The sequence below is a fragment of the Melopsittacus undulatus genome, chromosome 4, assembly GCF_012275295.1.
Source record: "Melopsittacus undulatus isolate bMelUnd1 chromosome 4, bMelUnd1.mat.Z, whole genome shotgun sequence".
NCBI lineage: Eukaryota > Metazoa > Chordata > Aves > Psittaciformes > Psittaculidae > Melopsittacus > Melopsittacus undulatus.
This window is the reverse complement of record NC_047530.1, coordinates 8,401,445-8,415,746: the sequence shown is the minus strand read 5'-3', so window position 1 is coordinate 8,415,746 and position 14,302 is coordinate 8,401,445. Positions and strand designations below refer to the sequence as shown.

Below are 14,302 nucleotides of genomic sequence, written 5' to 3'. Positions count from 1 at the left end.
TCTAAGCGGGTTTTCTTGGCTGGGGGATTGGAGATTTAAAAGCTTATCTTGCACAGCTGGGAAATGACCCAAGACACCCTGGAGGGCTCACTGGTGGTAACTGAGCTTTCTTTGCTGTTAGCATTTGAACATACTCAGCTTGGAACAAAACCATTTATTCTGTTTGGGTTACTTTACACCAGTCCTGCATTTTGACTGCTCCCTCTTTTAGCTCTAGTTTGTTTCTAAGAGGAAGAGGAGGCATGGGATGTTGGCTCCCAGTTCCTACCTTGCTGTTCCTTACTCAAACAAGCTGAGTCATATACAAGCCAAGCCCCATGCCATGTCACTAGTGGTGACTCTCTGCAGATTAGATGTGTCACTTCTGAATAAGCAGCTCCTGAATACTGTTTTTTGTGTGGATTAGGCACCAGCTGCACTTATAAAAGCATTCAGACAGGTGCTAAAAATAGGCTTTCCTTCAGAACATCAAAAAGTTTTGGATGATCAGAATGGTCACTGCTCAGGCTCTGTAATCTGTCACGTCCCCAAAGCCATCAGCAACACAGGCACATTACTTGTTAATTTTATCTCCGAGTCTGCTGTGGCAGAAATAACAGCAAGTGTTGCAATGCAAAAGGAGGTGAGTTTGGAAATGGTTTGAAAATCTAAGTATTTTCAGTTGCTGACTTACTCTGAAGTGCTGCACCTGCACCGTTTCCCTTGTCAGTACAGATAGGCAATGCTACCAAAGTGGTCAGTATTAATATTGACAAAGAGAGCTTCTGATAAGAGCCCCACAGACCTGCATGGATTGCATGCTGTGCTGGAGCCAGAACTCCTGTGAAGAAGCAAACATGGGTGTGAGATGGTAACTCACAGCAGCACAGAAGATAGTGACATAAGAGATGGATGGCAAAATTGAGGGAATGGCAATGATAAAAATAAAAGGCTGTAGCAGTGAGACTGTTCTAAGGAAATGTGGCATACAATTGGCCTGACCTCACTGTCCACAGATGCTCTCCTCCAGGTGGACCATCTCCTTTTTGTCCCCCCCCCCGTGATCCTGTGAGTCCCTTGTTCTCTATCCCCAGCCCTACATTCTCTGAGACCTGCTTTTCTGAATGGCAGGACTGTAACATTATATTCTTCCTTCAGGCTACGACTTCTGCCAAGTCCTCCAGTGGTTTGCCGAAAGGGTTGATCGCATCATTCTCCTTTTTGATGCCCATAAGCTGGATATATCCGATGAGTTTTCAGAGGCCATCAAGTCATTCCGGGGCCAGGATGACAAGATTCGAGTGGTGCTTAATAAGGCCGACCAAGTGGACACACAGCAGCTGATGAGGGTCTATGGTGCACTCATGTGGTCCCTGGGAAAGGTGATCAACACTCCAGAGGTGCTGCGAGTCTACATTGGCTCCTTCTGGTCTAATCCTCTCCGAAACACAGAGAATCGAAGACTCTTTGAAGCTGAGGCGCAGGATCTTTTCAAGGATATCCAGGGTCTCCCACAGAAGGCTGCTGTGCGCAAACTCAATGATCTCATTAAGAGGGCAAGACTTGCAAAGGTAAGAAAAGATAAAAAGCCCTAAATTAATTGAATGAGCAGTGTGGACTTCTAAGTGAAAATGAAGATGACTATTCCTACATTGATGTAGGAATAGTCATCTGAGGGTGTATACCACCTCTTATGTTGGCTTAATTAACTCTCTGAATGTAATGATATGCTTAAAGGTTGTTTTGCTTTGGGTTTGTTTTTTTTTTGTGGCCTGAACTTTAGCAAATGCTCCTAAAGGCAGTTGCTTATTTGAAAGTTCCATTTAAATTGTGTTCCTAATGATATTTTGTTACACATTGCTATCATCTCAATCAGTTTTGTGGATGTGGTTGGCAGCTTTTTGCTTTCAATTTTTACAGTAATTTTGAAGTGGAAAAGTGTCAGATCATCTTTAGGTGTTTCTTCGTAATGTAAAATAAAAATGGATGAAGGTGAATACAAAATACACTGTTCATAGGATACGCTAATTAGGCAGCTATGGAAGGGGGATACACTGTTTATCTGCCGGAAAGCAGCAATGTAATCTTCCTGGTGTTGTCTTTCTGTCTTCCAAAGGAACTTGAAATACGGGCACTCAAAAATCACTTTTTACAGCATTGCATCAGGGTTTTCTTTCTCCTGTTTCTGTGCCACTCAGTTCTTAATTCCTTCTAAAACATATTCAGTAACCAAAAAACCAAAAGCAAACTCTTAACTTGCTGTCAAATTCAGTAATTTTTTTTAAGTCCTGTGACTCACTATCCCGCTTTGAAGAGGGGAACTGTTCTTATCTACAAGAAACACATGTGCGTTCTGGCAGACCTTAGACCATTTAGCATACACACGCGAAGCTCTTGGTGCTTATGAGCTATACATATATATGTGTGTGTGTGCATGTATACATACTCTTCTGTTTTTTCTAGAAGTATTTTTTAAACATAAGATCCATAAAATTACTTAGCTATTTATAAACTCTTAGACAGATACTTGCTGAATCAGTTCTGTCCTTCTGAATGCTCTTATCTACCCTATCAGAAATTTTCATGGGTTTGTGCAGAAACCCTGTTTCTCTGTGCTGTTTATTTTTTCTGCTCTGTAGAAATATAAATGTATCTGCAATTAAAATGCATACACTCTTTTTTAGACATGAAGAAGTGATGTTGTGTGAAAGTTGTGCAAATAAAAACTAGTTACATCATTTTTCTTTAAAAACAGAGATTTCTTGTTTTCCTCCAATTTCAAGTAAGCCTCCTAAATAAATAAGGAAAGGAATGGGAGAGCATTACCTCTGTATGGATTGTGTAAGATTTGTGCAGAATATTTTAAGGCACACTCTGCCTTATTTTCATAGGTATTAAATATTATACTTCCACCACATCTACGTAATCCCTTTTCTTCTACTCTTTTTTTTTTGTGGTAGTCTGTCTTCCCATGGGCTTCAAAATTTCAGCCTTTTACTGCTCAGCAGTTCAATAGACTTGTTTTCTAATTTTCTGATATTTTCTGTGTGAAAATTCAGGTAACTTCTGTTTTGGAGCAGCTGCATCCTTTTTTTAATGAAGAAGGACATGAGTTTTGTAAAGATTTGTCCTGTTGTGAAGGTCATTTCACTTCAGTGGTCCTGGCCAGGCCAGAGCTTAGGAAAGCAGTTTGATGACATTAAGTCGTGATAGATGTGCATTGCTGATAAAAGCAGGCTGCCCTGGCACTTCCCTTTCGTGTACAGAACATCAGTGTCCATACAATGAACTGGATAAGTGAACTCACGTCAGTTAAGAAGTGCAACTGCTCTGTCTGTACTGGACCAGATCACTTGCTGTGTGGCCAAGCAGATCCTTTTGGTAGTGAAAGATGGTGGGAGGGCAGTAAAGGGGAAGAGATGAATGGTTCAGGGTAAGGGTGGAAACAGTGTACATGGGCAGGATGGATGTTTTGGTGGCAGTGCTGGATTAACTTGATCACAGCAGATAGGAAACTCTTAAAAGCTCTGCAAATGTCAATGTGTTTTAGAGCTTGTCAAATTAATGTCTTTATATGCTGAAAAGGCTCTGCTTTTCTCACTAAGGCTTCACAAGGCAGCCATGGCATGCTGTTCTTATAGTATACTGGCTGCTTTATCATCCTCTGGTGGATGCATATATAGATACTATAGGTACTCCTCTGGAATAGATAGATAGGAATACAGTGTCACTTCAATTAGATAGCCCTTGACTTAGCATGCTTGGATTACTTGAAGCATTATTCCATTTCTTCCCACAGTAATTGGTGAGGCAAATGGAGTTACAAGTCGTTAGTACTGAGACAGATGGACCAGTATGGCTAGTGTTCTGTATGATCCAAGCATGTCACATCAGAATGTGGTTTCGGGACCTTGTTTCTCCTTTCACACTTGGTAGTGATGGAATGCTGTACCTTGCTTCTCCTTACACTGCAAGTGTACATCTATTTGTTTTAAATATGTTTGCTTTCTCTCTGAAAGCAGCAAAAGCTGGTTGGTAACTGTTCATGTAAATGTGAAGTTCCAGACACAGTCGTTAATATTATCTTATCCTTGAGCTGGCTTATGGAAACTTTCTTTTTATGAACTGAGTGAAGAACATTAATGTTAAGTGTAGATGAACAGCAGTCTTGATTTCAGTTTTGCTTCTTCTCAGGTTCATGCTTATATCATCAGCTATCTGAAAAAAGAAATGCCTTCTGTATTTGGAAAAGAGAACAAGAAGAAGGAACTGATCAGCAGATTACCAGATATCTACATCCAGCTGCAAAGGGAATATCATATCTCAGCAGGAGACTTCCCTGAAGTCAAGAAAATGCAGGTAAGATTATAGATACAGTTTCACTGAAACAGTACTAAATTTCTGCCAGGATTGCCAAACTGGAAATTGCAGGACAAAGTATCTCAGCGTTATAGTTTAGGATCTTCACAATAGAGCAGCTGAAGTGACAATCAATCATGTCTGTGTTATGGGGTTAGCATGACTTGAAAGCAAGGTACAAACAAAAAAACCTGATCACTTGCTTAGTGTGCATTCACTGATACAGGACTTTAGCAATTGCCATAAGAATAAAGTCCTCTGTCCTACTACTAAATACTTGCTCTCTCATTGCAAGTAGTACTAAAGGTTTTGCGCAAAAACAATGGCAGTGGACATTTATGTGTTAAGCTGGTTCTTATTTTATATTGCTTCTGTAATGTTATCATGTACTTGTGTAGGTGAAGATATCCTTAGTCACAGATTACTCCTTTTTTCCCTACTCTGTTCTTGTCCTTACTGATAATAGTTGCTAGTAACAAAGGCAAAGTGTTACCTGAAAAATACAACTTGCAACCTATCTCTTCTGAAAATGGTGCCTTTCTGTTTTATCCTGTCCTTTTGAGCTTGTATTCTATGAAGAGGAAGGAATAGTCTCAATTTATACTCTTACCTCTCGTTTCTCTTTTGAGCCGTATGTAATCTTACTACCAACTTCTTGCCACTTTCTCGCCTTTTTATTTCTGTCCTCTGATTTGAGGTGAGTTGTTTAGAGGGCACCCTAGGGAAGTACAGCTAATGTTGTGTTAGCAATGGTTTTCAATTTATTCCACTCAGTTTGCAACTTTTGGATCTCAGATCATAAGCTTCTTAAATGTCCTTTGAATTATAATATAATTCAGCTTGGAAGCTGAATGACTGTGATGGAGGATGTTTTCCAGATTGACACTTGCATATCATTCTGACAACTTATGTGATATGCTTACACTGCTAATCATGAAGAGTGATGACTGGCTATAGCAATGTACGAGTGGGTTTTTTTATGGACTAAAGTAACTCGGGAATTGGGTATTAACACGAGACAGCAAATTATAGATGAAGCACAAGATCTATTTCATCTATGTTTTCACAGGCAGGATTGTTCAAGGGTTTCATGAGTTCAGCTTTTGAAGGGGGTTCTATGGAAAAAGTTCACTCTTTCTTCCCTTGCCACTATTGTTGGTGACACAAAATGAGAAAATGAGGGACAGTCACTTGTCAGTTTGAATACTGAAACAAAATTTGAATGGAACTTGATCAAACTGATAGTGCATGTCACTAAGTCTCAGCAGCAGATGGCAGCAAATATATACACGAGAGATCAGTCACTTCTGTAATGCGGAGCAAAACTGTGAGAAAAAATTGTGCCAAGACAGCAGGTGTGACCTTTGCTTTCTAGGATGTATTGCATATCATAAATTTATACTGATCAGTTGCCATAAATCACATGATTTTGTATACACGTCACCTGAACAGAGTGATGACTGTTGATCGGCAGTTTTCCCGTGAGAAATCCGAAGTTCTGTGTGCATGAGCAAAGCCACTTGCCTGTGCTTCAGATTTCTTCGGTTCATACCATTATAGTTCTGATACGTATGGGAGCAGCTCCCTGAGGTGGTAGGTGGGATCTGTTAAAGCAGGTTAACACCATTTTGAGAGGGGTTTGGGTAGGTTTGCATGTGTTTGGGGGTTTTGTTTCCACTGTAACTCTCCCTTCCTGATTAGCATTTTGAACATAGAAATCATTTAATAATTGCCTAAAGCATTTTTAATTTTCCAGTGCTCTGGTGTAAAACATGCTTGGGCTTGTGTTGGCATAGCACATATCACCTAGTTAAACATCTCGCTGAGGTTACTAGAGTTACGTACAAGATGAAAACTTGGCAAGGACCATATGACTTCATGAGTTCTGGCAACACTTCTATGAAAACACTGCTGCTGTTATCCCAACTCAGTTTTTCTTTATTGGTAAAGGACACTTCTTCATGGGCTGACCACAAGCAAGAAGTTTAATCTATAAAATCAGATCAGGTCTCTAAACTCTTGCATTTACTTTGAACTTCAAACATTGCATTAGTGCTAGCAGGACTGAGGACCTGTTTGCTTGTTTCCTTTGATATTTGGAAGAAAATCACCAAATGGAAAGTTGTTCAGTAACATTCATCAACTGCCATGATTTTATGCATTACCACTTTGAAAATTGTTTTGTAAATGTAACTTAAGAGACAAGCTCATACACTGTTGCAAAATTGTCTTAATGTGTTTGAATATATTGTGTGTATGGTACGTATGTGTCAGCTTTGCTTTGAGAACTTCAAGAGCAGTTTCAGTTATGGAAACTGCTTCAAAAGATAACATTATTTTCATCTGAAGCCCATTCTTTAGCCTCCTCAATGTGTTGGAAATGTTTCTAACTACAGTCACTTTGTCATTTACAGGAGTTGCTGGAGAATTATGACTTCACTAAATTTCATTCTTTGAAACCAAAGCTAATTGAAGCTGTGGATAACATGCTAGCCAACAAAATTGCCTCCCTGATGAACCTGATCAGACAAGAAGAGAGCAGTATGCCCACAGAGATTGTACATGGTGGAGCATTTGATGGCACCATGGCAGGACCTTTTGGCCACGGATATGGAGAAGGTGCTAAGGAAGGAGCTGATGAAGAGGAATGGGTTGTTGCCAAAGATAAACCTGCTTATGATGAGATTTTCTACACTCTGTCACCAATCAATGGTAAAATATCAGGGATTAGTGCAAAGAAGGAGATGGTGACTTCGAAACTACCCAACAGTGTCTTGGGGAAGATCTGGAAACTTGCAGACTGTGATGGTGATGGCATGTTGGATGATGAGGAGTTTGCATTAGCAAAACATCTCATCAAGATTAAACTGGATGGATATGAACTGCCTGGCACGTTACCTTCCCACTTGGTGCCACCGTCTCACAGGAAACCTTTCCAGACAGCAGAGTGAAAAATAAAGGGAGAAGAATGAGGGGTCTGGAAATCTTTCAACAAATATGTTGAAACCACCAAAATTTGAAATTAGGCTTAGTTCATTAAACCTCACAGCACATTTCGCACAAGTTACTGAAATTAGAAGCGCGGTAGCAGGAGAAACATTCATGTAGCTGTTCCTGCTGACCTTCACTCAGACATGCTTATCACAAGTGCCTTGTATAGATCTGTCATAAGGTGAAAATGTTCTTTGTAGTCCTGCTTCCATGTCTTGCTGGCTCTAGAACCATAAAGCAGAAAAGACCATGTATAAAAGTCACTGATAGTCACCAAATCTAAATACTTACCAACCGCAAGTTTCTCCAAACAATTTAAAATAGTGCAAGGAAGCTCTAAATATTAAATTCACCTGCCTATGCAAGGAGCATTTTCTATGCTAAAAGAGACTTCAGGCATGGAGTGAATGTCAGCATCTCTATAGTTTAAGAAAAGGCTGATATAAAAGGAAATGTTATTTTTGTTCTTTTTAGTATTTAATAAGGGGTTAGAAAAAGAAGAGTCTTTTAAGTGGTCAGAAGAAAAGCAGATACGTTTTAAAACTTTACTGATAATAGTTGGAACTGCAAAATGTTAAAGTTATTCTTTCAAGCTGTCATTGTGTCTTGTTATCTGAAGAACTTCTGCTTCGATTTTAAACAGCACTATATATGCAGTATTACGATTAGAAGAACTGAATAGCCTTTGTTCCTTGGGCTTAGAGTTTCTGTTGAAGGTTGAGTTTAGCTGCTCTGCAGAAAATAAATTCCTGAATTGTTCAAAGTGACAACAGAATTTTTTCATAAGCTAAAAAAAAAAAAAGAAGAAAATGATGTTTCCATTGAAAATCAAGCCTCACTTTCTGTTAGGAAAGGTGCATTGCTCAAAGTCAGCCTCATCAAAACACGTCACATTGTCTTGGGAGATATTCACTGGTATTTAATTTCTATTTACAGGTAATTATACAGTTATCTCTATATTTTTTAATATATTATATTTTTAAGAAAAGTTTTTAACACTTTCTTTTTCTAATGTGTAGCTGGCAACCACAAATGAGAGATTTGATTCCTGTGGTGGCAGATGTGAGACAGGGAAGCTAACAGGAATCCTTACATTGACTGTAATAAATGATAGACTGGTCCCTCCAGATGTTACTCCTTTATCAAAAACAATCTGTGAAAGGAATGGATGTTTAATAAACATTAGTTTTTCTAACAACACAATCCAAAATGAACATAACAGCTTGTGACTGATTTTTATCAGTACCTTAAAAGAACACGAATATTTGGCCCTGTGAGCTTGTGTCTTTCAGGGAGGGCCGGTTCTTCTCTAAAATCAAACTTGGCAGTCAGTTTTGCTCTATGCATGTGAGCAGGAATTGACTTGTATTCCGTGTGTTGTATGAAATACCCTTCACATCAGAGGTACTGTAGTTCTGAGCACTTTTTGTTTTGAGTCTCAGCAAGTGGTAGCAGTAGTGCCTTCTGAGACAGAGCAAGCCAAAAAGTATGTTAGCATCTTTGCAGTAGGGGAGGGGAGGGATGTAATTTAGGTATTGTCTCCCACTTGAGATTTTAGTCACACCTACATGTTCAGATTTGTAGGTGACCTAAGAAGAAAAAGCTTCTTTCTTCAAAATGTACGTTTGTAGGTTGTCAGTCAGGTTTAATACTTAAAATCTTTCCGGACCTCTTATCTTTTTGCATCTGTTCTGTTCTGATGTGAAATTACTATGAACTTTGCCAGGGCTCTATTATGGGAAAACAATGAAGCTATTTTAAGTAATGACAGAAGAACACCTTTACCTTGCAGACTTCCAGTCCTGTATCAAGGATATCCTGACATGTTTAAACTGTTCTTGAGTGTTTGCTTCCTTTTTTTGAATTCTTCAGTTTTTCTCTCATCATTCAAGCATACCAGCATTATATATGTTAGACCTAAATTAGAAGCCATATTAGCTTTAGTGCATGTCCATGCACTTTAGCAGAGCTGTGAAACTTGACCACAAGTCTACCTGTGACTGTACATCTGCAGAGTAACTGATTTTCTATGTAATTTATTTTTTATTGAACAAAAAGTAGTCTATAAACACTGCAGGAACTGTAAAACAGGCTGCAGAAGTAGTAATGTATGCTTGTTTGTGGTTAGTGTCTGCAGTCAGTAATAAATTCATGTACTGAAGACCAATCTGACTAGCTTAGTAAGCAAAGCCACTGGGAGAGAGAAGGCAAAGCTTCCGTATTGTGACTATTGTAGTGTGGGCAGAGCTGAGGGGATCGGGAAGTTGCTGATCTTCCAGCTCTGTCTGCCTTACCTTGCTCTTCAGCAGCACAGGGTTCCAGGGGTGGACCCATGCTACACATGGTGGGAAACTGAAACTTCCAGGGGTGATGCTCCAAATGCACTGGAGCCATGTGATCCCATGCTGGTAGGAATATCCTCCTTCAGTGAGAGGAGCAGGATAGTTTCTCAGTGATTTTGTTTTTCTGGCTTTATTGGTAGTAAAACAGAGAACACAGCTTTTTTTCAGTCTTCATGACAGTAAGCTAGCTTGGGCTTCAGGGAAACAAATTGAAATGCATCATTTTGATAACATATTTTGTCCACTGGGGTTGAAATATTTTGCTTTGTTTCCTGTAGGATTTGGAAGGGGAATGCATGAAGCATAAATAGGTGTGGAGGTGGATTTCTTCTGTTTATCTGGAGGAAAAAGAAGTGTTTCAGGATGGCATGCAGAGCTACATGCATAAATGCACTTCTAGATATGTGCACTAGCATTGTACTTCATTGATAGGAATAAAGTATGTTTCATTGCATGCTTTCAAATGGCAGTTTCTTGCACAGCTAAACTGATACGGTAGGTTGCTATTGCTCAAGGGAGGGGATCTCCTTTCTCACTACCTCCTCACAGACCCACGGGCCTACTCTGTTTGCCATGCTGGTGCTCTGGCTTGTCAGATCCTGCAAGCTCATTCAGTTAGTTAAACCAGACACATGCAACAGTTTGGATAATGTCCTGTGGAGTCAGTGAGTCTGTGTGTTAGGAGCGTGAGAAGTCAGTGGGATTACCTTCTCATGAAATTGTGCTGCATTGTTAATTGGGAGCAGCAGTTACACAAAGTGACCTTTGGTGTTGTACTAACATCTGCTGAAGAAAGATGAAGGTATTGGGTTTGTTGGCCATTTTATGCCTAGATTTTGATTACATTTGCGGCAAGACCATTCAAAACTATCAGTAATTCATCCCATGAAATCAGTGTCCATTGATGTAGTCCGCTGCCGTGAACCAAAGTAGAAGCTGCTGCTTTTACGTCTTTCCAACTATTCCAAAACAGTTTTAACACCCAACCCCAGTTCCATTCCCACGGGAATGAATTAGAATTTTATCATAGATTGGAACAGCAAATGTGGGGCTACCACTCATAACCACACTTGAGGACAGCGATGGCCTTTACCACTGTGACGCTTGAAAATGGTGAGTTTACAGAGATTTTTAGGGCAGGCTGAGGTCCCAGTTGTTAGTTAGGGATGCTATGGATTTGTGGGGAACCTGATCTCACAGCAGCAGTATCTGGTCCCTGACTTTCAACATCGTTTGTCCCCAGTACTTGAAATGTTCCCTCTTTTTGTTTCTTTCCCTTTACGATGTGCGCTCACTTCAGTGGATCTTTGCTGTTGGAATTAAAGTGGAGTTTGAAGTGTATGGTTCGATGGGTATGTGTAACTTAGCACTGAGAGAATGAACATTAACTTTGTTTTCTACTTCACATGCTCACCTTTTCTAATATTTTTGTTAAATACTGTATTTTTCACTTCAAAGGCACTCTTAATTTTTGAGGGAAAGCTTGATCTGTGCTGTGTGCGTCAGTTTGTCCAACTAGGCAAACAAAGTTGTAAGTTCATTATTATTGCACTTTTATTACACAATAAATTCTTTGCAGATACTGTAATATATTTTAATATGCTTTGTAATCATTTTTAGAAAGTGGTGATAAACATTGCTGATTTAATAAACTAATATTGAATTACCTGAGAATTTCTTTTTTAAGCTTCTTTCTGGAAGGTAATTTGTCAGTGACTAGGATTTTGTAATCCTGCTACTTAAGGCTTATGGGCATAATAGCTGTTTGGCAAGCTGCTTATTTTCCCACCTCCGTTTATGTATCCACAGTAGGTTATGGCTCTTTCTCTTCTGTGTCCTTGAACTTGTTGCTGAAATTACTGCTCACACCAAGGCTGGACTCCATAGTTATATTTTTAAAGGAAAAATGAAACAACTCCACACCTTGAGCACCTCTCAGCAATCAGGTTTTTATAGCAGAATGTAACTTTGTTTCTTAATGTCTATGCATAAAAATATCTTACATTCTCAGTATGGAAGATAAATCACAAACTTCCTGTGTGGACTGATAGTTTGAGACTTGAGCTGAGAGGTACTTCTTTTATCTTCACTGGCAGTGCTAACCTTGAAAATAAGAGTGGATTCAATACCAGTTTAACAGAAAGTACTTTGTTAATATTTTTGCCCCCCAAAATCCAAGCACATCTTCTACACTGTGCTACCTACTCCTTAAAAATAACCAATTACATCAAAAGAACATTATTTTTAATGTTGTACTTAAATTAATTCCTCCTGCCTCTCCCCCTACAGACACACAACTTACTTGAAGCATCTCCAAATACACATCTGTGTTATCAGGATGCAATAGTTCAACTGTTGCTCCTACTGCTGTCAGATCTAAGTTGCTGTGGAGTTAAAGGGATCTGTATGAGGCAGTGTTACCAAGCTAGGCTGTTTTGCTGGTGGTGGTCACCGTATGTCACATGAAAGCAAGTGTTTCATGTTCAAACAATGTTGTGGGTTCCCAGAGGCTACGTTGCTGTTGAATTGCAGTGGCTTCTTTGAACTGTTCCTTATAAAAGTCAGAAATAGTTTGGAGGAAAGGAGGTTTTAATGAGACATGGGGTTTGGGGTTTTATTAGCAGAGTGGTGTTTTATATACTCCCTTTACAAGACATTTCAGACTTTGAAAAATATACAGCACACTTCATAGTTAGATGTTGTACTCTAATCCACAATTTCTGTTTGGACAAGTGGAAAAGTGAATGAATGTCCACACAACCAGTGCAACTGTAAATTTTGCAGTAATTATTACTTCTAATATTTGGCATCCTTGAAATGTGAAACCTTTCTGTTTATGCATACCATACCATTTGGTTTCTCAAAACCATTTTATTGGCTCCCATGTTTGGGGTATTTGTAAGGACTTTGAAGCATATGCTATCTGTAGCTGTGATCCAAAGCTTTATCATGCTACAAGAACTAACTGTGAATGCAGAGGACCTTTTAGAAAGCTTGCCCTTTGGGCTAGGCTGGCTGTCTTGGGTTGGAAGCACCAAGGAGAAAGCTGGCTGCCTTGCCCTACTTAGATGGATGAGCAAACACATTTGCTGAAGGTGCTTTCCTTCTCTTGGGATTCATGGCAATGAGCTGTCTTCTTGAAATAAATGCCCAAACTCAGCAAACACCAGTGATTATCCAAACACAGGAAAAGGTGTACATGTTTATCACAAATATATTCAGAAGTCCTGTACCTATATGGCTTTTCTGACCACTAAGAGACAAATACCTTCTCATGTGAAAACCATGGTATTGAAAGAAAATCCTCTCCCTTTCCCCACAGGACTTCATGCTAGAGCAGATTTGAGATTATAGAATGAAGGTGCTTTCACCCCACAGGAGAGAGACTGTGGTCTCAGTTACTTTCTGGTCCAATGAATACTGGAAACTCATCAGTGCTAGGTCTACCTTTTTCTCCCACCTATTATTTTCTCTGAGATAGAGCTTACCCATGTTCTTCCCAAGATGATGCTAGTTTGGCCACCCCTATTCAACTTCAGTCTGGAGCTTTGAAGATTTCATTGTAGTGAACGTAGCTCATTTTACATGGGTGGTATGTACCTCTCACCAGTTGCTGTACTTCATGTGCACTGTAAGATTTCTGTGTATGACTATCATTTTTTAAACATTTTTTATGCAACTGCTTAGTGATTTCAGATCATTCTGTATTTTACCTCAAAATGCATTCACTTCATGTTTAGTCTGAAAATAAGCCATTAGATGACAATGTACTATAACCAGTAAGTTCACTGCTTGGCAATTTTAGCCTACAGTGAAGAGTAACTGCAATTTTTCTTCATTTTGCACTGCCCTGTTTCATCTCTTGGCTGCTAAAATTCCTAATGTTAACTGTTTGTACAATGCTATGTCTTTTGCCAGCTACTCTCAATCATTCCACACAACTGTGTGGCCATCACAGTGAAACCGGGATAGCGGGGCTGGGAGGGAGCTGGGAGTGTAGTCAGTAATCTGCTGACTGGGACAGTGGGGGACCAAAACCTGACAGTATACCATAGCATACACTACCCTTGTGGGTAGGGTGCAGTCCTCTGGCATAAACGGTGCTGGATGCCAATCTGCATCTAAGTCTCACAATTTTGTTTCAGCCATAAATAAAGCTAAATGCTTTGTCACTCCAATATACAAACAACCTCCTAAAATGCAGCTGTAAAGACAAGTTTTGCCTTCATGCAGTGGTCTTCCTTAGTAGCAGTGAATAAAAATGAAAACGTCTGAGCCAGATGATGAAAATATAGTGGTTAGATCTGGCATTGCCAACACAGTGATTTCTGAGGCCAATTTTTAGTTTGATGTTCAAAATACTAAGGCTGTTCTGTCACTTGAAACCCTTTATCTATGGATGAAATGGAAAGAGAATTAAAGTCCTGTGTCCCATGTGTTCATCCCACAAAGACTTTGAAGCTCTTATGTTAACTATTTGAGGTTCAGAAACAGAAGGAAAATTTCAAGATAATATAAACAGCTCTGAGGAGAAAATGTCTTTAATTCATGACTAAACAAGCAAATGTATATTTTCTGTTTCAAAAAGATGACTGAGCTTCTTCGTGCCAGGAAAAATAAATCCATCTGAT

The 14,302-nt window shown here is 39.4% G+C and overlaps 1 protein-coding gene across 1 annotated transcript in view; it reads left to right on the top strand.

Annotated features, from left to right (window-relative positions):
• Positions 1 to 11,345, top strand: part of EHD4 (EH domain containing 4) — a 31,057-nt gene extending 19,712 nt beyond the window's left edge. Inside the window, exons 4-6 of the mRNA XM_005143917.3 lie at positions 1,138 to 1,550; positions 4,174 to 4,338; positions 6,753 to 11,345. Coding sequence (XP_005143974.2) covers positions 1,138 to 1,550; positions 4,174 to 4,338; positions 6,753 to 7,289 — 1,115 coding nt within the window. The 3' untranslated portion in view covers positions 7,290 to 11,345. The remainder of the gene's footprint in view (positions 1 to 1,137; positions 1,551 to 4,173; positions 4,339 to 6,752) is intronic.
• The last annotated feature ends 2,957 nt before the right edge of the window (positions 11,346 to 14,302 follow it).